The following is a 27,475-nucleotide window of genomic DNA, read 5'->3' on the forward strand; positions in this document are numbered from 1 at the left end:
GAGGGTTTGTGGTTCTAAAAATTCTGGACCCATGTAATTTACTTTGCCACAGCAGTACGATTTTAGTATCAAAAGACCGATAATGACTAGTACACTAAGCATGAGCATTTTCGCTCAATTCCAGCAGCGTTTTCACCTCGAAATCGCCATTTTCGTCCTGCACTCGTGGCTCCCATTTTATACACAGCAGCCATTTTTAAAAGTTGCCCTCACATAGGCTTATAATACAGTCAGATTTGATTCCAAGGACACGTACACCTTGATTGACTTCTCTCTGGCCTGGGCAAGCTGGAACCATTGCCTCAGGCCAAACCTGTTTGGTCAGTCCCTCTCCCAGTGGCCGAATCAGATAGCATCAAGGCACACCAGGCCATAAAACCCTTATTATCGCTCACACACCCTGCCTAACTTGCTCACACCTGCACCTGCTCTTTTCTTCTTCTTACTTTACGAGGGGGAGGTGCCCGTTTTTATTAGGGGTCCACACTTATCTGATGTAAAATACTAGGCCTTGCCGGGTAATTTATTATGGGTTGGATGACATGAAATATAAGGTTTCATCATGACACTGTTTTTTCCTTTGTAGTGAAAACATGTGAATGACCAACCAAAATGTCAAGAATGTTTGCCTGAAGCTTAAAAAACTGTATATAAGGAAACCTGACTTTGCATTGAAACACAGTCTCCTGAGAACATACAAATCGTGCTGTTGTACTTCTAGGACACTTGTCAATTGGTTGCAGCCAATAAATTCGATCTTTGACTTCACCTAGAAGACTCTGAGTTTCTGTAGTCTGAATCAGGAAAGTACCCGAGGTCTTTGGGTGTACCCTGGCACCGCTGGGTTACCGGATCAGTACCGGTTCTGAAAAACCCAGTACCTCACCTGCCCCTTCAGCTCACTCCTGCAGCTTTCTGCTTTCTCCCATGTGAATCATTTTTGTTTTTCTCTTCCTCTGTCTTTCCCATATGTGTCTTTTGCTTGAAGTAAATGCTTGAGGCAGAAAATTAAGTGGCGGCCCTCAAAAATAAGTGCTGGTGCCCTGCACCGGAGAAGAAACCACTGGCTCAAATTAAGCACTGCTTACATGTTGTCTTACACATGCACTGCCACACAGTGGCAGCTCTCAAAAATGTCGTAGAGCCTGCACCAGAAGGAGTGCCCTGAAGGATTCAGTATTCACCATAAAAAAATATTTAAAAATGGTCATTGTCGATCTTTGTTCTATGCATAATGTGTGTGGACTCCCACAAAATATGTGAGCAGGGCCTGGTAGTCCTAAGTGGCTTGATATGTAACATTTTAAATCCATCCCTGATTTTTACATTACATGCTTTATATGCTGAGATTTCTTTTAGCTCACCGAGTCCTACAAACAAGAGCCGCTGCTCAGGCGCTCTTACAGCAGCTCAGCCCCGGCTTCCACCCTCTGAGAGGCATTTGAAACTGAAACTGCTGCTGAGGCAGGAATTCCTGAGCAGCACCACTTGTCAATGACAGCACCCCCGTGAGTACCGGTACTCTCCTTCTCAGAGGAAAAGTTCCGGTACTCAGGGGAGAAAATAAAAAAATGCCGGTACTCAGTCCCGGTGAGTACCGGCCCCTGTAAAGCACTGAGGTCCCGGCACTGCTGAGGGTCTCTTCACTCCCGCCCTGTCACCGGCAGGATCCGCAGCGGCCCTGCATTCCTCCCTCCATCACTGAGTCCTGGATTGAAGTAGGGCCGCAGGGTGGGGGGGAAGGAGGCCCCGGAGAAGGTGAAGAGCAGAGACCGGTCATCCACATTGTACAGCGAGAGCCTGCCCGCCTCGTAGTCCAGGAAGAGACCCACAGCCCTGGGGGGCGCACGGGGGGTCAGGAGGGTGGAGGGGACAGTGTGAGCTTCGTATTCACCATCTCTGAGCCACACCGTCCAGTATCCCTTCTCAGGTGATAGTGAGATCTCCCCCTTCCTGGTCACAGCCTCGTCACACACCCCGAGGGTCCAGCGGGTCTTGTCCCCCACCTCCACCTCCCAGTAATGCCGCCCGGAGCTCAGCCTCTCTCTCCCCAGGACATTGATGACAGGATTGAATCTCTGGGGGGTGTCGGGCAGGTCCTGTGCTCTGTCTCTGTGCCTCACGCTCCTTCCATCCTCGGACAGGATGAGGCTCCGATGCGCAGTGTCAGGATCCAGGGTCACCGCAGCTGCAAGACACAGAAGCAGAGGTCAGAGGGTGTTATAATGTGGCATAACGCACTGGGGGTCATTGTCACACACAGGATGTCAGGACATGATGTTATGTTTGTAAATATACACACTGTGTTTGTTTACTGCTGTGTATTGTCCACGGCTGGAGTTCAGTTTGCACCTGTAGGTATATAAGGAGCTGACAGGAATGTGACGTCAGTTCCTGTGATCTCTCACCTACGGGACGTGCGGCTATCTCTGGGTTACATTTGTTACATTAAACTTACAACTCTCTACTGTTGAAAGGAATGTTTGTTACCGAGGCCAAGAACCAACCGTGTCACTAACACCCCAAGTTCTTTTTTGAGCGCAGAGAACAAACCCAGAAAAATCTGCCCAGGGTTTATCAGTCGGGCAGTTTCCTAGGTGAATTGATAAACTTTTGTAGACAGATGTAACCAAAATGAGGCCGCATGGGGCAGGGTGACTTCAAATCACATGTCGAGCAATAAACTGCCTGACAACTCCTGTTGTTTCCACTTACAGCGCATAGAAGGTAAAGCACTACTCCATGGGGCGCTACATAAAGACAAGCTCCCACGATGGTGATTATCATCACTTCAGCGTCTGATAGGGTAGATTGTGAGACGTGTCTGGGGCGCTGTGATTGGCTGCAGGGCGGATGCTGCTGTAGAATCATGTCAGTTGAATCTTGTACATACATGTGAGCACACATCCCTCTTTAGCCTCATTCACACCATGACAGCAGAGTGAGCACCTCGTCACTTTCTTCTTCCATCTTTTACTCTTTTTCATGGCAGGACGTCCACCAGCTCCTTATTTTCAGAGTCATTTATAAACAGTCAGTGAGGTCCCCTCATTATCAGTGACTGACCTGATGTCACTCAGTCCACTGGGGTGGGTAGGTCCGATTAGCGTCTGACTCTCAGCTCAAGAGGCCACCAAATGTAGGTGCTGGTGAACAGCGCTTTAAGTGGGCCGGGTCTTGCGGTGCTCAGTTTTAAAAAGCAGGTGCTGAGACTGGTCCCTATCGGGATCCATTTTTGCCCGAAAAAAAAATAATAATAACCTTACCTCGGCAGCATCACCCCCCTGCGCTTCCTTTGATGTAACTCGAGAGACCCCTTTTAGTTCTTTCACAGTCTCATTTCAGAACTGAAGCATTTTCAACATTTATTACAACTAAGTCATTGTTGTTGCTTATTTATCTTATGCAACTAACAACCACTGACAAAGCCAATAGTCCTGGCTTGTTGTAAGTGAAATGCTACTTGTACTATATTTCTGGATGCAAAATACCAGCTGGGCGCGCACTGTGCTAAGCACAGATGTTTTGCTGACACGTTTTGGATGGACGGATGCAGGCATGGATGGACTGTTGGATGCAAAGAAGAGTGAACGGATGCAGAAAAGAATTGATAGATTGATGAGAGATGGATGAACAGAATAATAGGTAGATACATTTATGATTGAAAGTTGGATGGATGATTGAATGGATGGCCTAAGAAAAGGACAAAGGATACTGAAGAGACGGATGGATTAATGGAAGAATGAATGGCCGAAGAAAAGGACAGAAGATGCTGAAGAGTTCAGATGAATGGTCAGATGGATGGATGCAGGCATGGATGGACTGTTGGATGCAAAGAAGAATGAACGGATGCAGAAAAGGATTGATAGATGAGAGATGGATTAACAGAAATATAGGTAGATAACTTTATGAAAGATGGCTGGGTGGTTGAATGAATGAATCGCTGGACGGATGGATGAGAGAAAGAAGGATGGGAAGAAGGGATGGATGGATAAAAGGACAGAAAGAAGAATGGAGAAAAAGAAGGAAGGCAGGAAAGAAATATGAACAACTATGCAAATAAGCAACACAACAAGGCAGGAAGGTAAGAAAAACTGAAAGAAGGAAGGACATTTCCTATTTCCCTCGAGGGGTGGTGGTGTGAGGGGAGGAGAGGGGCGTGAATCCCCTTGACGGCAGCTGGTCTCGCTCACCTCATTCGCTCTCTTTGCCATTTGGGGTTTGGAGCAAAGTGAGGGATATTGTATTTTTCTGGCTATTCCCTAGCACACCAGAGCCAGTAGGTGGCGGTGTACGGCCGCGGGTAAACCAATGTCTCACGTATGAGGCCTCACAGTCACACACCGACCATGAAAAAGGCATTGGCAATGCCAGTAGGTGTGACTTTAACATGCCGCTCCCTGCACTCATGCAGGCACACTGCTCATCCTGCAAGCAAAAACCTACAAAACCCTGTTCCTGTGCACTCACAGGCACACCGTGCACACATACTAGCCACTCAGCAGTCATATAAGAACTTCCTGCACCCAAACAGGACCGCTGCCCTCACAGAAGTACACCAGTCACCCTTCACTCCCGTAGGCACAACTCACTCTCCACTCAAACAAAACACCCCTCCCTCTGCAGTCACACAGGCAGTCCTCTCACCCTGCAACACACGGGCACACGACTCACCTTTTAACACACAGGCACCACTCTCACCCTGCGGGCAGACAGGCACACCACTCACCCTGAACTCACACAGGCACTCATCCTGTAGCACACAGGCCCACCTCTCACCCTGTAACATACAGGCACTACTGTCATCCTGCAGCTCTCAGGCACACCTTTAGCCCTGCAGCACACCTCCTGCAGTTACACAGACACACCTCTCACCCTGAGACACACAGGCACACCACTTACCCTGCAACATACAGGCACTACTGTCATCCTGCAGCTCTCAGGCACACCTCTCGCCCTGCAGCACACCCCCTGCAGTTACACAGGCACACCGCTCACCCTGAGACACACAGGCACACCGCTCACCCTGCAACACACAGGCACACCTCTCGCCCTGCAGCACACCTCCTGCAGTTACACAGGCACACCTCTTACCCTGAGACACACAGGCACACCGCTCACCCTGCAGCGCACAGGCACAACCCTCACCTTTTAACACACAGGCACGCCTATCTCCCTGCAGGCAGACACGCACATCACTCACCCTGCACTCACATAGCCACACTTCTCACACGGCACCCTGCAGGCACACCAGTGCTTAATTTGTGCTTGTTTTTTGGTGCTGAGCACCGGCACCTATTTTTGAGGGCCGGCGCTTATTCTTCTGCCTCAAGCATTTGCTGCGAGCAAAAAGACACATATGGGAAAGACGGAGGAAGGGAAAAACGTCACAAAGGGAGAAAGTAGAAAGCTGCTAGAGTGATCAGAAGGGGCAGGGAGTGGCTTTAAAAGGATTGAAGAGGCCTGAGATGCCTTCAGGATCACGCCGCCTCAGTATTCCGTGTTCCCACATTTAATTGCAGCAGCCGCGTATTTAAGAGGAGGGCTTTGGGCACTGGCACGTTTTTATTTACAAATTAAGCACAGAGGCACACAGGCATACCTCCTGCAACACACAGTCACACCTCTCACCCTACAACACCAGGAGCACCTCTCAGGGTGTTCACTCAGGCACACATCTCTCCCTGCAACAAACAGGCACTTCTCTCACCCTGCAGGCACACAGGCACACCTCTCACCCTGCACCCTGCACCCTGCAGGCACACAGGCTCATTATTCACCATGCACTTACACAGGCGCACCTCACCCTGCGCCCAGCAGGCACACAGGCACATTATTCACTGTGCACTTACACAGGCACACCTCTCACCCTGCACCCAGCAGGCACACAGGCAGACCTCTCACCTTGCGCCCAGCAGGCACACAAGCACATTATTCACTGTGCACTTACACAGGCGCACCTCTCACCCTGCACCCAGCAGGCACACAGGCACTCCTCCCATCCTCTGACTCATACAGACAGTGCTCACCGTACACTCACAGAGCGAACCCTGCACCCACAAAAGCACACTCTGCAGCCACACAAGCATACCCCTCACCCATGCGTCCTGTTCTCAAGGCCGCACCGGGCATCGGCTGTTTCCCCGGGAGGCTGGAAAGGAGGGGGGCAGTTTTGTTAGTTGGAGCTGGTTTTGTAGCAGTGCAGCATTTTTAAAAGCACTGCAAAGTTCCTTGTATAGCCTGCAGTTTTTAGGCAACAATAAAAGTGTCAAGATAACTGTGTTGATTAATGTACCTTCTGGAGGAAGATAGTTTTGTCAATGGCTGTTTTAACTCATCTAAGGTAGCACAGAGGATATATATGCATGCTGCAAAGAATGATTGCCATGTGCATCAAAGAACAGTAATTTATATGCAAGGCTCAGCGGGTTACTGCTTTTGTCACAGAGATTCTTTTGTTACTGTTTCAACAGTTATGACAGTTTCAACAAGGACAACCCACGCACAGAACCCCCCCCTTCCAATCCCTGACACCAACAAACCTACAGTCTCCACCTGGACACCCCTCTCTACCGCAGAAACACTGAAAACAATGAAGTCCATGCACTCCGGAGCCCCCACTGACCCATGCCTCCATCACATCTTCAGCAGAGCTGCAGACACCATCGCCTCCAAGCTCCACCACACCATCAACTGCTCACTAGCTGCAGCCACCTTCCCCAACAACTGGGAACACGCCAAGATCATCCTCCTCCTCAAGAAACCCTCGGCAGACCCCACCCACCTCAAAAACTTCAGGCCCATCTCCATACTTCCAGTTCCTGTGAAAGTAATTGAAAAAGCAGTCAACAGCAAACTCACCACGTTTTTAGAAGACCATCCTCAACATCTCCCAATCTGGATTCAGGTCAAACCACAGCACCGAAACAGCCCTCCTGGCCGCAACAGACAACATCTGTTCCCTACTGGACAAGGGAGAGACGGCAGCACTCACCCTACTTTAACTCTCGGCAGCTTTCGACACAGTCTCCCATCACACCCTGATAAGAAGACTCCACAAAGCCGGCATCAAGATAAGACTGGAATCATCCTTCCTCTCCGGCAGAACGCAATGAGTGAGACTCGCCCCCTTCCTTGCAGTTCCCACACCCACCACCTGCAGAGTGCCCCAGGGATCCTCCCTCAGCCCCACGCTGTTTAACATCTACATGGCCCGCTAGCCACCCTCGTTAGAAGCTACGAAATAAACATGATCTCCTACGCTGATGACACTCAACTCATCCTTTCTCTCTCCAACAAAGCCGACAAGGCCAGACACAACTTCCACGAAGGAATGAAAGCAGTCGCCAACTGGATGAGAGACAGCTGCATTCAGCTCAACACAGACAAGACAGAAGTACTCAACCTGTGCCCTCAACCCAACGCATGGAGTGACTCCTGGTGGCCACCCACCCACGGAAACCCGCCCACCCCTGCCAGCCAAGCCCGCAACCTCGGAATCACCCTGGGCCCGACCTCAGCATGAACCATCAAATCAACTCATCACTTCCACCTGCTTCCGCACCCTCCGCCTCCTATGCAAGACCTTCAAATGGATCCCCCTCGAACATAGGAAGACCGTCACACATGCCCTCATAACCAGCAGACTGGACTACGGTAACGCACTCTATGCCGGAATCAACAAAAAACTCACCCAGAAAGCCGCCGCCACCACTGATCCTCGACCTAACCCGACACTGCCACATCTCGCAACACCTACGTACACTGCACTGGCTCCCAATAGAGAAAGAAATCACTTTCAAGATCCTCACCCACGCACACAAAGCCCTCCACAACACCGGACCAGCCTACCTGAAACAGCAACTCAACTTCCACTTACCCCACAGAGCCCTACGCTCAGCCTAGCTCTCTCTCGCAGAAGTACCCCGCATCAGGAAAACCAGAACAGGAGGACACTCCTTCTCCTACTGTGCAGCCACCGCCTGGAAACGTCTACCCATCCACATCAGACAAACCACCTCCCTCCCCAGCTTCACGAAGGAACTGAAGACATGGCTTTTTTAATCCACCTCACCTGTACACGCTACGCAACCCCTTCCCCCTAGTGCCTTGAGACCCTAACAGGTGAGTAGCTGAACTTTACAACCATGGATTGATTGATTGATTGACTGTGCAATCCATAAATTGCAATCATAATCTAGCACAGTGAGCTATGAACCGTCATCAAAGAGCTGCATGCAGACTGAATGGTACAGGTTAGAAAGCTAAGGGGGTCAGGGGTAATGTGGCGTCCGTAACACCAACAGGCTGGCGGTACGGGGAGCCGTATGACGACCGCGGCGGCCGCGGTCGCACCACCGGGGCTGGCGGTTTCCCACCGTTTTAGCCCCGGCGGTGATAATCCACCAGGGCAGCGCTGCAAGCAGCGCTGCCCTGGGGATTTTGACCCCCCTACCGCCAGCCTGTTTCCTGGCGGTGCAGGCTGGCGGTAAGGGGTGTCCTGGGGCCCCTGCACTGCCCATGCCACTGGCATGGGCAGTGCAGGGGCCCCCTAACAGGACCCCGGGCAGCTTTTCACTGACAGTGAAAAACGCGACGGGTGCTACTGCACCCGTCGCACGGCCGCAACACCGCAGGCTCCATTAGTAGCCGGCTCCTATGTTGCGGCCTCATCCCCGCTGGGCCGGCGGCCCAGCGGGGATGTCGTAATGGGGTCCGCGGGAGTGTGGCCGCATTGGTGGCCGCACAGCGGTTACCGCTTGGCAGGCGGCGGTAGCCGCCCGCCAAGCTCGTAATGACCCCTTATGTTTTTCCCAGTGTTTCATTATCCTGATGTTGCTAAAAAGGTTTGTTTGGTTGGAAATAAATTCTTATTAAAGTCAAACCTAACTACTGTGTTATGTTCTGAATCCTGAGTTTGTGCTTCCCCAGACCAAGCTCTCTTAAAAAATGCTACCAGTGTGGATGACATGTGAATCCTACACCCTGCAGTCCCCTTTCCCTTATGTAACGTTTTCTATACACTGATTTACACACGTCTGGTTCTTTGTCCCTGTATGTGTGTGTGATGTAAATTGCTCTGACACCCTACACTGGTATGAGAGGTGCTACAAAACAAACTAAAGAGATGTAAGAGAGGGACTATGGAGAGATGGGGGCACTGTTGGAGGCATAGGGAGGGAATCATTGAAGGGCTCCAACAGAGACTGTTGCACTGTCGGCCATCAGTGATAAACACGGCCCTGGCCCTCCCTCAGCGAGAACTCCCCACCTGCAACTCGTCCTGAGGGGACCTTGTCTTCCTGATCAGATCTCAGAGGTTCTGGGGGTAATAAATTGCCAGAATGAAGGACTAGATTGGTTCTTCAGGCTTTCTGCGTTAATCACCTAAAGATTCAGTAATTGAGGAATATATGTATTGGACTTCACAACAATGCACATTGTGGTGTGATTAGAGATGACATGATTACCAAACTGTGTCTTCCTTGTTAATACATTGATACAGAAATTGCTTTCCAATGTGCACCGTGTTGTTTTGCACAAAGATAGCATGTCTGAGTGAACAGGAGTCTTAACTGCACTTTGACGTTTTGTATGCGGATTTTCTAATTGGATCTATAACCCACACACATGAAAATATGCCTAATTATACATGTTTAAGTGGGTGGCTATACTGATGCACAATAAGGTCATCATTTACTATGCTTTAAAAGAAAGCTAATACAATTTAATGTATAATGACAAATGTGTTGTAGAATGTACCATTGATTCCAAACCTTTCTTGGGGAGGGGTGCCAAACCCCCCTTTGTAGTGGTCAGGCTTATTCGTTGCACTCGCTATGCACCGTACGGGGGCTGGTCTGACAACATTTGCCTGGGCAGTTTCAAGTTCCAAGAGGACCTCAGGTTGAGCCAGAGCCAGGCCTCTGGCTCGACCGTGACTCGGGCTTTCAGTAGTTGGACCACCTGTAGTAAGCTCATGTCTGTTATGTGCTCAGTAATCATCCTGCAGGCACACCTATGCCATGTACCACTCGCCGCCACTGACATAGACACACCTTCCTCTACACCTCTACCACCACACCTTCACCACACTGCACACCTCACACACACCTAAATCAAATCAAATCATTAGCATTTGTAAAGCGCGCTACTCACCCGTGCGGGTCTCAAGGCGCTAGGGGGGAAAGGGGGGGTTATCGCTGCTCGAACAGCCAAGTCTTTAGGAGTCTCCGGAAAGCGGAGTGGTCCTGGGTGGTCCTGAGGCTGGTGGGGAGGGAGTTCCAGGTCTTGGCCGCCAGGAAGGAGAAAGATCTCCCACCCGCCGTGGAGCGGCGGGTGCGAGGGACGGCAGCAAGTGCGAGGCCAGCGGAGCGGAGGGGGCGGGTGGGGACGTAGAAGCTGAGGCGTCTGTTGAGGTATTCCGGTCCCTTGTTGTGGAGGGCTTTGTGTGCGTGGGTGAGAAGACGGAAGGTGATCCTTTTGCTGACTGGGAGCCAATGCAGGTGTCTCAGGTGTGCGGAGATGTGGCTGTTGCGGGGTACGTCGAGGATGAGGCGGGCCGAGGCGTTTTGGATGCGTTGCAGGCGGTTTTGGAGTTTGGCGGTGGTCCCGGCGTAGAGGGTGTTGCCGTAGTCCAGGCGACTCGTGACAAGGGCGTGGGTCACGGTTTTTCTGGTGTCGGCGGGGATCCAGCGGAAGATCTTGCGGAGCATGCGGAGAGTGAGGAAGCAGGCGGAGGACACGGCGTTGACTTGCTTGGTCATGGTGAGAAGAGGGTCCAAGATGAAGCCGAGGTTGCGGGCGTGGTCTGCGGGGGTCGGTGCGGTGCCGAGGGCCGTGGGCCACCAGGAGTCGTCCCAGGCGGACGGGGTGTTGCCGAGGATGAGGACTTCCGTTTTTTCAGAGTTCAGCTTTAGGCGGCTGAGCCTCATCCAATCTGCGACGTCCTTCATACCCTCTTGTAGGTTGGTCTTGGCGCTGGCGGGGTCCTTGGTGAGGGAGAGTACAAGTTGGGTGTCGTCGGCGTAGGAGGTGATGATGATGTCGTGCTTGCGTACGATGTCGGCGAGGGGGCTCATGTAGACATTGAAGAGTGTCGGGCTGAGCGATGAGCCTTGAGGTACGCCGCAGATGATCTTGGTGGGTTCTGAGCGAAACGGAGGGAGGTAAACTCTTTGGGAGCGGTTAGCGAGGAAGGAGGCGATCCAGTCCAGGGCCTGGCCTTGGATCCCGGTGGAGCGTAGGCGGGTGATTAGGGTGCGGTGACAGACGGTGTCAAAGGCAGCCGAGAGGTCGAGGAGAATGAGGGCGACTGTTTCACCGTTGTCCATCAGGGTTCTGATGTCGTCTGTGACTGAGATGAGGGCGGTTTCCGTGCTGTGGTTGGTTCGGAATCCGGTTTGTGAAGGGTCGAGCAGGTTGTTGTCTTCCAGGAAGGTGGTCAGCTGTTTGTTGACGGTCTTTTCTATTACCTTGGCTGGGAAAGGTAGAAGAGAGATGGGGCGGAAGTTTTTCAGGTCGCTTGGGTCAGCCGTAGGTTTCTTTAGTAGGGCGTTGACTTCAGCGTGCTTCCAGCATTCGGGGAAGGTAGCAGAAGAAAAAGAAGAGTTGATGACGGTCTGGAGGTGCGGGGCGATGATGTCGTCGGCTTTGTTAAAGATGAAGTGCGGGCAGGGGTCCGAAGGGGCGCCGGAGTGGATAGAGTTCATGATGGATTTGGTTTCTTCCGTGTTGATGTGGGTCCAGTTGTTGAGGGTGATGTCCGGGGAAGCGGGTTCAGTGGTGTATGGTTGGGTCTGGTGTCCGAAGCTGTCGTGGAGGTCGCTGATCTTGCGATGGAAGAAAGTGGCGAGGGATTCGCACAAATCCTGTGAGGGCGTGACGGCGTTGGCGCTGGCGCTGGGGTTGGAGAACTCTTTGACGATGCTGAAGAGTTCTCTGCTGTTGTGGCTGTTTTTGTCTAGTCTGTCGGTGAAAAAGTTCCTTTTGGCAGTGCGGATCAGGTGGTGGTGTTCGCGTGTAGCGTTCTTGAGGGCGGTCATGTTGTCAGCGGTGTGGTCCTTGCGCCAGGCCTTCTCAAGGGCACGACAAGTTTTCTTTGATTCTTTGAGGGTGTCAGAGAACCAGAGAGGTTTTTTGGTGTTGGTCTGTCGATGCGTGCGTTTGAGGGGAGCAAGGTTGTCAGCGCAGTTGGAGATCCAGTTTGTGAGGTTGAGAGCTGCGTCGTTGGGGTCGGTGGTGAGGGTGGGTTGGTTGGCGGCGAGAGCGGAGAAGAGTTGCTCTTCAGGGATCTTGTTCCACTGTCGACGAGGGATGGGTTGAGTGCGGAGGTGGGAGGTCTCGCGTCGGAATGTGAAGTGGACGCAGCTGTGGTCGGTCCAGTGCAGGGCAGAGGTGTGGCTGAAGAAGACGTGTTTGCTGGCGGAGAAGATAGGGTCGAGCGTGTGTCCGGCGATGTGGGTGGCGGTGTTCACCAGTTGTTTGAGGCCGAGGTTGGCGAGGTTGTCGAGCAGGGTGGTGGTGTTGGGGTCGTTGTTTTGTTCCAGATGGAAGTTGAGGTCGCCTAGGAGGATGTAGTCCGGTGAGGCGAGGGCGTGCGGGGAGATGAAGTCGGCGATGGCGTCGCTGAAAGAGGCGCGAGGTCCGGGAGGACGGTAGACGAGGGATCCTCTGAGGGTGGTCCTTGGGTCGGTGCGAATCTGAAAATGCAGGTGTTCAGCGGCGAGGGGGGGGTCTTCGGTGGAGGTGGTGACGCTGATGGAGTCTTTGAAGATGATGGCGACACCTCCTCCTACTTGGTTGGTGCGGTCTTTTCTGGAGATCTTGTAGCCTTCGGGGATGGCGGTAGCGATGTCTGGAGCAGAGGAGGCGTTCATCCATGTCTCCGTGATGAAGGCGACGTCCGGGGCTGTGGAGTCCAGGAGGTCCCAAAGTTCAACGGCGTGCTTGTGGACGGAACGAGCGTTGACCAGGATGCACTTGAGGTGGTTGATGGCGCGTGGGCTTGTGGTCGTGGTAGTTGCGTGGTGGAAGATGCGTTTGCAGGAGTTGCAGGCGAAGGGTCCATGGGTGCGTTTGGGGTGAGCTAGGAAGCAGGTTTTGGAGCGCCCTGGGTTGAGGGCGTGGAGGGTGGTGGGGTCGTAGCGGATCAGCGGGGCTTGGGGGAGCTGGGGACCAGGGGTCGTGGCGCTGGGCGCGGGCCAGGCGCGGACGGGCGCAGACGGGCTTGCCTCTGGCGCGCCTCCGGCACGCCAGTGGCGTGCCCGCTGCGCGCGCCCGCTGCGCAGTCGCGCAGCGGCCGCCATAAGAGGTAGGAGGGGGGGGGAGGGGTCAGCTGGGGGCGAATGGGAGCTGGGGGGCGGGGGCGTGCAGGAGGTCGCGGCGGGAAAGCGCGAGGGAGGGGGGGGGGACAGGTAGAGTGAGAGGAGCTGGGGGAGGGGGTTTAGGGTGGAGGAGGGTGAGTGTTAGGAGGTTTGGAGATTAGGGAGAGAGATAGGAGTAGGGTTGTGAAGATAGGGGAGGGGGGGTTGTAGAGGTGGGTGAGGGAGAGAGGTAGAGTGAGAGGATAGGGAGATAGGTAGTAGAGGGGGTGGCGGGAGGGGGGGAGAGATAGAGAAATAGATAGAGAAAATAGATAGAGAAGTCGATAGATAGGGAAATAGATAGATAGACAGATAGGTAGGTAGGAGGAGGTGGAGAGTGGGGGAGTTAGATAGTGAGATAGGGAGCTAGAGAGATAGGAAGATAGGAGGAGTGAGGGAGGTAGATAGCGAACGGGTTAGCTAGGGGTGAGAGAGGGGGAGGCGAGTGAGGGAGGGGGATGAGGAAGGAGCAGGAGGGCAGGCTCGGGGGAAGAAGACGGAGGAGGTAGAAGAGCCGAAGACAGGAGAACAGAAGACAGGAGAACAGAAGACAGAAGAACAGAAGACAGAAGAGCAGAAGAGCAGAAGAGCAGAAGACAGAAGAACAGAAGCACAGAAGAGCAGAAGAACAGAGAAGAACAGAGAAGAACAGAGAAGAACAGAGAAGAACAGAGAAGAACACAGAAGAACAGAGAAGAACAGAGAAGAACAGAGAAGAACACAGAAGAACCGAGAAGAAGAACACAGAAGCACAGAGAAGAACAGAGAAGAAGAACACAGAAGACCGGAAGAACACAGAAGAACAGAAGGGAAGAACAGAAGAACAGAAGAACACAGAAGAAGATTGCAGAGGGGGAGCGAGGAGGGAGAGACAGAGAGGAGGAAAAGAAGCAGGAGCAGAAGAGAAGGTGAGTGGCGCGGGGCAGGGCGAGGGGCTGGGAGGAGGGGGGTACTTACAGTTAGGTGGGTCTCAGGAACACAGGAACTCGGGAACTTGGAGGAGCTGCAGCGGCAGGGGGAGCGACCTACCCTTGGGTCAAGGGTCGCTACCACTGTCGCGCAGCGGCCGCCATAAGAGGTAGGAGGGGGGGGGAGGGGTCAGCTGGGGGCGAATGGGAGCTGGGGGGCGGGGGCGTGCAGGAGGTCGCGGCGGGAAAGCGCGAGGGAGGGGGGGGGACAGGTAGAGTGAGAGGAGCTGGGGGAGGGGGTTTAGGGTGGAGGAGGGTGAGTGTTAGGAGGTTTGGAGATTAGGGAGAGAGATAGGAGTAGGGTTGTGAAGATAGGGGAGGGGGGGTTGTAGAGGTGGGTGAGGGAGAGAGGTAGAGTGAGAGGATAGGGAGATAGGTAGTAGAGGGGGTGGCGGGAGGGGGGGAGAGATAGAGAAATAGATAGAGAAAATAGATAGAGAAGTCGATAGATAGGGAAATAGATAGATAGACAGATAGGTAGGTAGGAGGAGGTGGAGAGTGGGGGAGTTAGATAGTGAGATAGGGAGCTAGAGAGATAGGAAGATAGGAGGAGTGAGGGAGGTAGATAGCGAACGGGTTAGCTAGGGGTGAGAGAGGGGGAGGCGAGTGAGGGAGGGGGATGAGGAAGGAGCAGGAGGGCAGGCTCGGGGGAAGAAGACGGAGGAGGTAGAAGAGCCGAAGACAGGAGAACAGAAGACAGGAGAACAGAAGACAGAAGAACAGAAGACAGAAGAGCAGAAGAGCAGAAGAGAGAAGAACAGAAGCACAGAAGAGCAGAAGAACAGAGAAGAACAGAGAAGAACAGAGAAGAACAGAGAAGAACAGAGAAGAACACAGAAGAACAGAGAAGAACAGAGAAGAACACAGAAGAACACAGAAGAACCGAGAAGAAGAACACAGAAGCACAGAGAAGAACAGAGAAGAAGAACACAGAAGACCGGAAGAACACAGAAGAGAACAGAAGGGAAGAACAGAAGAACAGAAGAACACAGAAGAAGATTGCAGAGGGGGAGCGAGGAGGAAGAGACAGAGAGGAGGAAAAGAAGCAGGAGCAGAAGAGAAGGTGAGTGGCGCGGGGCAGGGCGAGGGGCTGGGAGGAGGGGGGTACTTACAGTTAGGTGGGTCTCAGGAACACAGGAACTCGGGAACTTGGAGGAGCTGCAGCGGCAGGGGGAGCGACCTACCCTTGGGTCAAGGGTCGCTACCACTGTCGCGCAGCGGCCGCCATACCTTCACCCAGACTGGCACACCTCACACAAACACCTATACCACCACACCTTCACCCACACTGCACACCTCACACACACCTATACTACCACACCTTCACCCACACTGGCACACCTTCCTCTACACCTATACCACCACACTTTCACCCACACTGGCACACCTCACACACACACCTATACCACCACACCTTCACCCACACTGGCACACCTCACACACACCTATACCACCACACCTTCACCCACACTGGCACCCCTCACACAAACACACCTCTTACATTGCACCACAAAGGCATACAGTCCACCCCTCAGTCACATGGACACTCCCCTCTCTATTCACTCACACTAACGCACCCCACCCTGCATTCACAAGGGCACCCTCTTCCCACTGCACACAGCCAGGCCCAGCACTCAGCCTCAACTCACACATTTCACCATGTAATCACACATATACTGCTCACCCTGCACTCATAAAGCACATTCTGCAGCCACACAGGGACATCACTAACATCAGTAACAGAGGCATGACCCACAGGCACAGTTCACTCTACACTCTTAAGGATACACACCTTCCCTCTGCACTCACTCAAGTCACAATTCATTTGTGTTAGTACATCACTCAACCACAGTGCTCACCTGCAAACACACAGGCACAGCTCTCAACCTTTAAGTCCTGACTCATAGAGACACTGCTCACAGTACACTAACAGAGGCACGACTCTCCCTTCACTCACACTGAACCTCTGACCCCTCATACAGACACTGCTCACAGTACACTAACAGAGGCACCACTCTCCCTTCGCTCACACTGAACCTCTGACCCCTCATACAGACACTGCTCACAGTACACTAACAGAGGCACCATTTTCCCTTCACTCACACTGAACCTCTGACCCCTCATACAGAAACTGTTCACAGTACACTAACAGAGGCACCACTCCCCCTTCACTCACTCATGTGTGCACAACCCTCACTGTGCTCAGAAGGGCACATTATTCACCGTGCACTCACAGGGGCACACATCTCACACAGGCACTACTCTCACTCTGCCCTCATACAGCTTACCCTGCAAACACACAAGTACAAACCTCCCCAGGACTCATACAGGAACATCACTGGCCCACGGCTCACAAGGACATACTCACCATGCACTCACCCTGCACTCATAGACACAACAATGTGCAAACATATTCACAGGCACGCAGCTCATCCTGTACTCACATAGGCCCACCCCTAATCCTTCATTCACACAGGAACGCTGCTCCTCTTGCACTCAAGGGCACACAGCTTACCCTGTACTCTCAAAGACCCACCTCTCAACCGGGAATCAACCAGTAATGCTGCTCACCTTGCACTCACACAGGTACCACTCAGTCTGCACTCAAAGGCACACCATCTCGCTGCACAAACACATTCACACAGCTCACTCTGGACTCACAAAATCCACCCCTCATTCAGGCAGAAGCGGTGCTCACCATGCACTGACAGAGACACCCCCTTCCTTGTGCATTCACATGAGTACATCACTCTGCCTGTGATCACACCAGCACACTTCTTAGGCTGCTCTTACACAAGCACACAGATCATCCTGCACTCATAGGGGGACCCCCTTCCTTATGCATTCACATGGGTACATCACTCTGTTTGTGATCACACCAGCACACTTCTGAGTCTGCTCTTACACAAGCACACAGCTCACCCTGCACTCACAAAGGTCTGCATCTTATTTGTGCATATTATACACAAATGGAGATGATGTGAAATTCAAGTTTGAGCTCAGTTCACCTGATAGTTCACCATGTGTAACGGTTTACAAAAAAAATTGTGAATTTAGAATAAATATTTATAGAAGATCAAATTGGCAGAACGTGGTGCCAACATTTCATGGGGTGCAAATGAAAGGCACCCAGAGCTGTGTTATAAAGAAGCCACAAAGCACATAACAGACAAGAGCTTACTACAGGTGGTCGAGCCACTGAGAGGCCGAATCAGGGTCTAGCCAGAGGTCTGGCTCTGGCTCAACCTGAGGTCCTCTTGGCACCTGAAGTCAAAACGAGCTGAACTCTTACAGGTGGTGATGTGGCCTAGTGGCCACCACTGCGGACTGTGTAATATGTGGAACCAGGTCTGAATCCTGACTGCTGCTCAGCATCATGCGGATCCTGGCAAATCTGAAACACAGGTGTAAGATAGTCTCTGTCTGTTGTGAAGCACTCTTGTGTTAGGCAAAGTTCGCAATTTTCAAAAATGCCACAAATAACAATGTGGAATCTGCCTGTCACCAATCCTCTAATCTTATCTTCCAAGAATTAAATTATGAATCTGTGATGTCAGAAAGAAATACCCATCTAGTGGCTGAAGTGCACATTCTGGGATCTGGGATTTATCGTGGCTTTCATGCTTGACCAACCCGTGTGGTCCTAGGTAAATACTTTTCTCTAACCAACTTTTAGCTCATTATGATATACAAGAGCGCCTTCAAACACATTAGTTCAGGTCGTGCGCTGCACAAAAACCTCTCATGTGTTTTATTTATTAGCCAAAGCGCTGCTCCATCTATAATAACATTTTAGGTCTTCCAAGAGCAAGAGTCCTACCTTCACTGGTCTTGTGTCCAGTTGCCTTCCTGGTGCACCACCATGTGACATGGACAGTTTTAAATCAGTGCTGCTCCACGCTGGCTTCCATGTTGTGTTGATCTCGTTGGGCTTCATAGGTGCAAGAAATTCTTTGCGCTTGCAGAGCTCTTATTCTTCTTCCTAACTGGGGAATCACACAGGCGGCGCCTTAATAACGTTAGATGTATTAATTGGAATAACTATTCCAGTTCTACCTTTTTACTTATTCCAGTTCTGATTTTCCATTTCGTGCTAGAAACTTTAATTTTCTTTCACTTCCCTTTCTTTGCCCCAGGTGCGATGGAGGTAACTACTTCCGGTCTTTCAGGAAGGTCTTTAGTATATAAGGAGATCTGGATGGAATCCTGACGCATCACAGCGTCTCTTGTAGTTAGTTGCTCGCTTGTGGTTTCTGTTTGGATTCCTTGCTCCTGCTTGTATTTCTCTTGTTCTGATCCTGCACTTCAGAAGTTGCTTGTCCATGTAATTTGCTTGACTCTTGGAAGATATTTTTTCCTGGGATTCTTCCCTTCCCTTGAGTTCTGGTTTTTGTGGTAAAGCCCGGAGCCAGGTTTAAATCTTGAGCTGGAACTTGCCACCGGAAGCAATAGACAAGACCTGCGAACCTAAAGAACCTTAAAGTTGTCACCAAGAAGGGCTGCTGTTGACAGGTTGTGACACCTAAAGACTAGAACCATGGATCAAGTACAGTACTTGTCGGTAGAAAGTAAACAATTTGCCTCTTCCAGTAGTTCACCCAGTTGCTCTCTCCCGAATCCATTAATTGATTATAGTGATGAGATTTTGGGACAATTACTTCTGTCTCGTTTGGAAACTTAGGCTGAAGAAAATAATATTTTATCAAAAATGCAGTTTGGTTTTCGACCTGGATTTGGCACTGTGGAACACTGTTTAAATCTTTATCTTTTAGCTAGAAAATAAGTAATGACACGAGGATGTGTCCTCCACTTAGCACTTATGGACCTCTCCAGTGCCTTCGATTTGGTAAATCGCTCCAAACTTTGGGCCTTTATGGAGTAGATGGGGATGTAAAAGAATTGCTCACCCTGACAAGATGTCTGCACTGGGGAACATCTGTTAAGTTCCGCTATGGCCCGTTAGGTGAATGAACTCTCATCATCAGATCTAACCGTGATATGCAACTCGGGTGTTTCCAGGCTCCATTTTGTTTCTACTTTACATAAACGGGGTTCGTCATTATTTATCACGGATGGAAAAAGAGATACCCCAGATGGAAAACTATTCCATTCCTATTTTACCATGTGGACGTTGCATTCCTTGTTGTCATATCTGCCAATGGCCTCCAAATCTTGCTCAACCTATTTTTATCTGTTATGGAGGATGTGGATTTCAAGGTAAATTTCTCTAAATCATTTGTTATAACTTGTGGGCCCTCCAATATCAAGACCCTGTCATATCAAATGTACGGTGTGCACTTGGAAAAGACAAAGACCTTCAATTACCTGGGAATTCCATTTAATTCGTCATTAAGCTGGGCCCCTCTTTTAACTCTGAGATTACAACATTTCAGCAGAGCAACTGAGGACATTTTTAAGTTGACATACAGTCTACCATATCAACCAGTGAAGGAATTATTAGAATTCTATAAGAGCAAATGCATTTATGTAGGGGCGTATGGAGCAGGCGTTTGGGGATACAGCATTTCGGATATTCTCCAATGTGCCAAAAATTGCCTTACTTGCAGGTTATTATCAGTATCCCGGAGTTTGGCTACTTTTATTTGTCATAAGGAGCTAGAGCCGACCTATTTGCAGGATGCTATTGGTCTAGCATCACTGATTTTATGGATCAATAAAATGGGGTAAACCCGAAGTGGGTTTGATTAGAACATTTCTTAAAGACTGTATAGCCTTCGATAATTTAGAGTGGATCCCCTGGTTTACTTATGTAAAGAAAACTTTTCAATTGATGGGTATCTCAGAACATTAAGAACTCAAAAACTATAATCCTTAGATTTAAAGATATGGTCAAACAGTTATATAGTAATTATGTTATGATGGAGCAGCTACAAAGGGTTTTATCTATGGAGACGGTGATAATGTACTCCTCAGTGTCTACGTCCAGGGGGATGGATCCTTATTAAACCTTTTTAAGAAAGTCCAGCTACCGATATTACTTGAATTGTTTAAGATTGAGCACAGTTCACAGTATAGTAGCTTTTTCATTGCAGAGAACTTGGCTTCGGGATCTGCCTCCTTGTGTGATAGTGTCTCTAGTCCAATATGACTCACTTTATGCTATTTTGCACATTATACTCAGCCCCAAGGATCTCCTTTCCGGTTCCAATTTTATGCCAAGCCAATGTTAGCTGATAAAGGCCTAGTTGATGTTTTTACAACAACTAGACTTGCAAGTATACATGCTATTAGAGGAACCTTCACAATTAGGAAACGTTATGAGGTTTTAGATACTTAATTATAGGATGTAAATATATGAGTTACTATGGTATTGAAGTCATATTTTTAACATAATCACATCTGTTTTTGAGGTTGGTTTTCCATTAAGCTATAATTTCTTGGCATTTGATGTTTCAAAATTCGTATATGAATTTATGAGGATTTTCTGATTGCATATATTTCACATTAAATTTGATGGCTTTTTAGCCAAATAAATATTATTGACTGTCTGACTGACTGTTCAAGTACAAATGTTAACTAACGAAAAAGCTGCCTTAGGCAGTCCTTGGCAGTATTTTAAGTATGATCCATGGACCCTCCGCAACTTAGATTAGAAGGAATCATCACAAATTAAACACTTTTTTGGATGTTTTCCAGATTCACTTCATTTCAACCCCATATCTATGTCTCAGATAAGGCCATGGTAGGTTCTATTATTATTAGCTCAATGGGAAATGCCCTTGTTTGGGCCACGCCTCATCTCTTGGGCTACTCCTCTCCAGGATAACTTTCTGGGTCATTAGGTGTAGTTAAAAAATATGTTTGATTGTCAGGTTAAAAAATACTCTAATCAAGAGGGAATTTTAGAAATATGGGAACTTTAGATCTGAAGCCTTATGTTTCGAAAAGTCTAGTAGCCCCACCAAGAACGTTCACATGTTTTTTTTGAACCGCAAGAAAGAGGGCTTTCTCAACATTGTCCTTTCGATTGCACAATAGAGGTGGTTCCCGAAGCTTTTGTGCCCTTTAGTCAAATCTTTTCTTTGCCGCCTCTAGAAAAGGAGTACAAACACAAAGAATGGATTGAGAGTCCTGCTGGGGCATCATTATTTTTTGTTCCAAAGAGAGATTTCACTAAACTATGCCCACGTATATATTGCAGGGGGCTAAAAAAAATATCAATTTAAGATCAGTAACCATCACCCTTGATCTCTGATGTCCTTGAAAAAGTATTTTCCATAATACATTTGAGGGGAGCTTATTACTTAAAACGCATCAATCCAGGTGATGAGTCAAAAAGTGCGGTCCAAATTTCCCTTGGCCTCTTAGAATACAATTATGTTTTTCGGCCGGTGTAATGCTCCATCTATTTTCCAAAGGTTCATGATAGCTATATTTTGTGACCCTCACTTAATCCCAATGATCTTCTATCTCAATAATATATTTATTTTCCCAAAAGACCATCACCAACATGAGAGCGTTTAGAAGGAAGTTAGATCTTGCTAAACGTCTGGCTAAACCTGAAAAGTGCCTTTTTCAACAGTCGTCAGTCATCTCTGCAGAAGGCGTGGCTATGAATGATCACAAAGTTCAGGTGATTTTGGATTGGAGGATACCTGCCTCACACAAGGATAGTGGGCTAGCCAACTACTATCAGAACTTTATAAAACAATTCTCCAAACAAGTTATTTCCATCACTGATTTAGTAAAGAGGAACAGAAGGCCGAGTGTGAGATGGCTGACGTCTAAACCCCTCCTACACTCTGCTGCCTATTTTGCCACAATGTCCATGGTTGGTGGCCTGATCAAGTGAATGTGTGATCCAGAAGACATCACCGAGTTCAAGAGTTGGAGTGGGCTTACTGATCTGCGAGCTACCGTTGTCTGCCACTTCCGTTTAGACCCCTTCATACGCATCACAAAATGCTGCTGGTGCTGCCGTATCCTGCTTCTTCTCCGACACAGTAAGCTACCTCCGGTACCCGCAACCCACAGTTACTGAGTGCGCAAACAACATATGAATGAAGGTCCCTGAATAAAAACAATCAAGAAACACAAGGGATAGGAAAAATGGACCAGCTCAGATGTGTAGATAATGGTCAGGAGTATTTGAAAAGTCATCAAACATCCACCCCTACTTGAAAGGAGGACATATGCAGATGGAGGGAAGAATATGAGCCTGAAACATAAAGACCATGGACAATACAATATGATGCAGCCAGGCTGCTATGAGGCTAATAATCTGGGATGGAGTGGGAACACAATCAGATGGAGTGAAGAACATAATTGTAGGTACACTAAAAACCTTAAAGGCCCAAGGATGCACAAACGAATGCACATACATTGTGGCTGCATCTTCCAGCCATCTCATGTTTCTTCTCTCAAAACCCTCAACTTTACAACACTTTACCACTCATAACATTATGATTTAACATGAATACATATTTTAACTTTGTTTGGCAAACCCTTTTTTGCAATGGAAAGTCCAACGGTCTATTTTAATTTACATTTTAAGTACCTTAAGTACCTTTCTATGGTGCAACTGAGGCAGAGTGAAGTTTGGGATTTTCCTTACACATTCTTCATTACCCGAAAGAAATCCCAGGGTGTGAGAAAATGTCTGCATCTAAACCATTTCATGGAGGTTTTAGGCAAGATTTGGAGACAATGCAATGTGGGAAGGTTTCAAATTGTTCGGTTCCTCTATCGTTTTTGTAAGCTTGTAAACCATCTTTTGGTTTGCCCTTTCATTAAAACATATTTCCTATTGCTTCCAGCCTACAGCGGATAAGAAATGTGGTAGAAGATACTCTAAAAAGGCATCCCATGCACTATGGGAATGTAATGGGATTTCAACCTCAAGGTCATAGAAATAGATTTAAGAATCAGGGCTCCCTATTTAAATGGAAAATTCTCTAAGTGATACTCTGGTGAGGTCTTATAATTACCCTGAAGAATTTAAGACATTTTCAACATTTGGAAATTAATCCAATGACCATCTTCTAGAATTGTTTTGAGACCTTAACATGCCTGAAAGAGATTTCTTGATACTTCTTTAAGTTGTAAAGAGTAATTTGTATTTTGAACTTATTTGTAGAAGGAGGGATAGTATTTTGTATTTAAAACTTGGATATGGGAGCAGAGAGGGTGATTTGAATCCTGATGAATACCACTGACACCTCGTATGAGGACCGGCACGGGCAGAAACATGTCAACCTCTATTTGTGGGTAGAACTATTCACTCTTTTTTATCCTGTTACTAGCAGATCCAATAAAATGGATTATTCTACCTAGTACGTAATTTTATTCTCTTACAACCTACCATTCCCCTCTGCACACCCTCACACCACTATAGCGCATACGAGTCGCATAGGTAACCCTTTACTTTCTATCCCCTTCTGTGAATTCAATGATTCCAACTGATCCTATTCTCCACTTCCTGGAAGACTGGCATATATTTATCCTAACCCTTAACACAAACTAAGGAAATGTCCGTGCACTGTGAAACAATATTATTGTTGCCTTCATTAAACAGGGTATTGGTTAGTGCTAATTTGTGCATTCTGACATTTCTTCTTCCTGGCAGGTCTCACTGTGTAGTACTGCTAGAAGAATCTCAAGATACATATTTTCACTTGTCCACACATTTTAGATGATTGGTTTAGTTTAATATATAGTGCTGAGTTTTGAAGATAAACATGATGTGAAGATTACAGTCGAGCTTTAGTGTATGTTTTGTATCACATTAGTCGTGTAAAATGTTATCTTTATTGCTTACAACATGGAAAAAGTCACAGCTACATCGTGTTCTGGGTGTAACATGTCAGCTATTTGCTTCAACTTCTAAAAATTGCTCAATCACGAAATTGATGTTGGGTCTTAAATTTAAACTCATGCTGCAATTAACATCAAAATCCTAGGACGTCTTGATTTTGTATAATACGCTTTACTATAGGGGACTGTGTCACCATACTGCAAGTGGTATACTACACCACCTACACTTCTCTAAATGTGTTAAACTGAGGAGGAAGGCAATCCACCACCTGAATTCAGGAAGAAGCATTCAAATGGTTATTACTGCAGGGCCTCATTCCTAAAGCGGCCTTCCATCTAGTCTCAGGCCTGATGATATTTAAAGGTTAAGCAGAAAGAAGCACCACTGAAGTTGCAATCTTCTCTACTTGTTGTCCCAATATCAGCTGAATGGCAAAAGCTGATGCCAAAGCTTCTCTTTCTCAAAAGCTTTTGGTCTGTAGTGGTTGGCACCAATAACAAGTTAAGAGAATAGATTATAAAAGTAGACAAACAGTTACCCAAACTATGGGATACCTAGGTGTGAAGAGAAGGTGGTACCATGAACACTCTGAACCATATGTATATATACGCTGTTCAATCCACCTGTACCTAATAGAGAACATTGCCACGCCTTCAATTTATAACTCACAAACTCAAACAAAAGTAAAGCCTGATGATTCCGTGATTTCTATTGTCAAAGGGAAAAATGGCTTAACTATCTGTCAAAAAAGCACATGTTCAATTTTGCCCTAAATAGCAATGTTTATTGTCAGGATTTTGCCATCCTACCATGAGGGCCCTATACGAACCTGCCTTTAGATCTGCAGAGGACAACATGCACATCAACTCTTACCATAGTTAGGGCCCGATTTAGATACGGGAGGAGGGGTTACTCCACCAGAACAATGACGGAATTCCGCCTGCTGAAATCTAAACCCTATAGGATATATTAGGGTCCAGACAGGATATCAGTCAGCATTGTGACAGAGTAACACCTCTGCCAATATTTTTAATAGTTTCACCTCACCTTTTAGTCCACAATTCTGTTTAAATTCCCTGATGCATTATTGTCCTAGCCTCTGTCTTCAGACCTTATCTTCATCAAGTCCTGGTGGTGATTTCCTGTTAACTAGCTTGGTTCCTGGATCCTTCAGTTATTCTGAGACCTGCATTCTGGAATTGTGTCTTTCTTTGCTCCTATCCACACTCCATTCCAGGCTTTCCTATTTCCTGCCTCGTGTCTCTTGGTTCACCTGGTCTCCCCTTTTCCAAGTCCCAGTTCAGCCTTCTCTCCATTGGTGGTTCCCCGATTCTTGCACCTGGTTTAGTCTCTGCACCTGGCTCTCGCCCTAAGCCTGTGCTCCTCCCCAGAGCCTCCTGCTATTTCAGCCCTGTGAGCACAAAGTGCAGCAGTATAGAGCTGACTTGGTTGTAGAGTCTCTGCGTGCTCTGTTGCATCCTTGAGGTTGTGATACCTGGTTTGCTTTCTGATTTAGTTTGTGCCTCTTCTGTTCCTGCCTCATTGGTTCTGTGATTGCCACTGTTCCTAGTCTTGTCTGTACTGGTCCTGTGCTCTACTTGCCTTAAGTCTTAGTGTTCCAGTCCTGACCTGTATTCCAGTCCTGGTCCTGAGCTTGATTCCAACCCTGTTTTTCCCTGAGCCCAGTTCCTGTTTTTGTTTTCCTTGTTCTGTTCCCTAGTCTCCTGTCCTGTAGTTACATTGTCATTTCGATAGTTTCAGCTTCCAAGGGCGCCAGTTAAAATCCAAGACTTGTGCCTTTGGCACACACAATCTCCCAGTGACCCTTCTTTACTGGAGCTACTGGGGGTCTTCCCAAACTCTGTGGGATTAATCTGTTACTTGCTTTCATATAAGATTTTTTCACCTCACAGAGGGATTACTATCAAAGAAGTACACAACTATAATTTATGATAGTATGTCTGTTGTATCCAGTGGCGGCTGGTGACATTTGAAAGTGATGAAACGTAAAGGTTCTGGCTGATGACCTTTGGTGAGCCCAACCATCTTAAGGAGGGTTGGTGGCAGGGGGTTCTACCCCGAGAAAATGTTGAAAAAAAAGATGGTGCATTTTCAAGCAAATTTGAGAAAGCAAACAATTGTAAAATTGTAGTTTGACATCAATAAAGAGATTTCATATGACAATGATGCAGGTAGCTGCTTATTCAGTATAACCAGAGAACTTGATAACAGACTTTGAGGTAGCTTTGTATTTTTCACAATCCCTATGATTGCAATCAGTCACGCAACATTGACGCCTGCATCCTCACTCTGAAAATCGTTCCAGCACCACTGCAGCCTTCAATCATGGCAGACTACATCACAGATCTTCACTCAATGGCTGCGGGCCTGAAGGTGCGGATGGTAAGTGGCACTTTAAGCAACCTCACCTCAGGGCACAGAATGGAAGCTGGTGACAGAATGTTCATTGTTGGAACCAGCGCAGGAATGAACCGCAGTTGACAGTGGCCCCTGCCTTACTGCAATATTTAAAGCCCAAGAGTTTAGATATTGCTGTAACTATTATTTAACACATGAACACACAAAATGCATGCAGTGCAGGTCATTCCTGTGCTACACAAATATTTTCTATTTTTTGTTCTATAATTGCTTGCAAGTAACAAGGCACCTCTTGTCTTCTGTATTTTATATAACTTGTAAGTTATATCAGTATAAAAGTCTTATAATTGACATAACACAAGTTATACAGAAAACAAAATATTAGCACACGTGATTATGCCAATTTTTATAACACAAAGATCAACAGAGTACATAGAATCTATATTACAAAAATCCAATTGCAAGTTAATTGATCATTAGTCCATATCCCAATATGAAAGACCAAACAATTTCTCCATTCCAAATAGGGATCTAAAATAAATTCAAGGTTTCCAAACACGATTCAGTCCAATTCAAAACTGTCCACTAATGGTATGTCCGTCCTGTCGTCAACACGTGTTTCATCCGGGGGGTACCCCTGGATTTCATCAAGACCTCCTACAATAATATTATCATAAACACCATTGTAAAAATCACCACATATTTTGATCATACTTCAATTTATATAATAATACATAATGTATGCAATGGAAACCAAATATAATTACATTTTTTTTTTTTTTTTTTTTTAAATTTATAAAGATTAAATTCCAACTATCTACTAATAAGTCTCAAACATCATCCAGGTGAACAAGAGGAGTATGTATAAAATTAATCAAATCAAAAAATAAAAAATAAAATAAACATGCAATATCCCGAACCTCAACACCATATTCGTGATAACTCCACAACATCTACTAGTAATCTCCTAATAAGCCTCAGTGTAAATA

The 27,475-nt window shown here is 47.9% G+C and overlaps 1 protein-coding gene across 1 annotated transcript in view; it reads right to left on the bottom strand.

The window, feature by feature from the left end:
• Positions 1 to 665: 665 nt before the first annotated feature.
• The window catches only part of LOC138301476 (E3 ubiquitin-protein ligase TRIM39-like), a 197,789-nt gene continuing 170,979 nt past the window's right edge, over positions 666 to 27,475 (bottom strand). Inside the window, exon 9 of the mRNA XM_069241989.1 lies at positions 666 to 2,188. Coding sequence (XP_069098090.1) covers positions 1,644 to 2,188 — 545 coding nt within the window. The 3' untranslated portion in view covers positions 666 to 1,643. The remainder of the gene's footprint in view (positions 2,189 to 27,475) is intronic.

Source organism: Pleurodeles waltl, chromosome 6, assembly GCF_031143425.1.
Source record: "Pleurodeles waltl isolate 20211129_DDA chromosome 6, aPleWal1.hap1.20221129, whole genome shotgun sequence".
Taxonomy (NCBI): Eukaryota; Metazoa; Chordata; class Amphibia; order Caudata; family Salamandridae; genus Pleurodeles; species Pleurodeles waltl.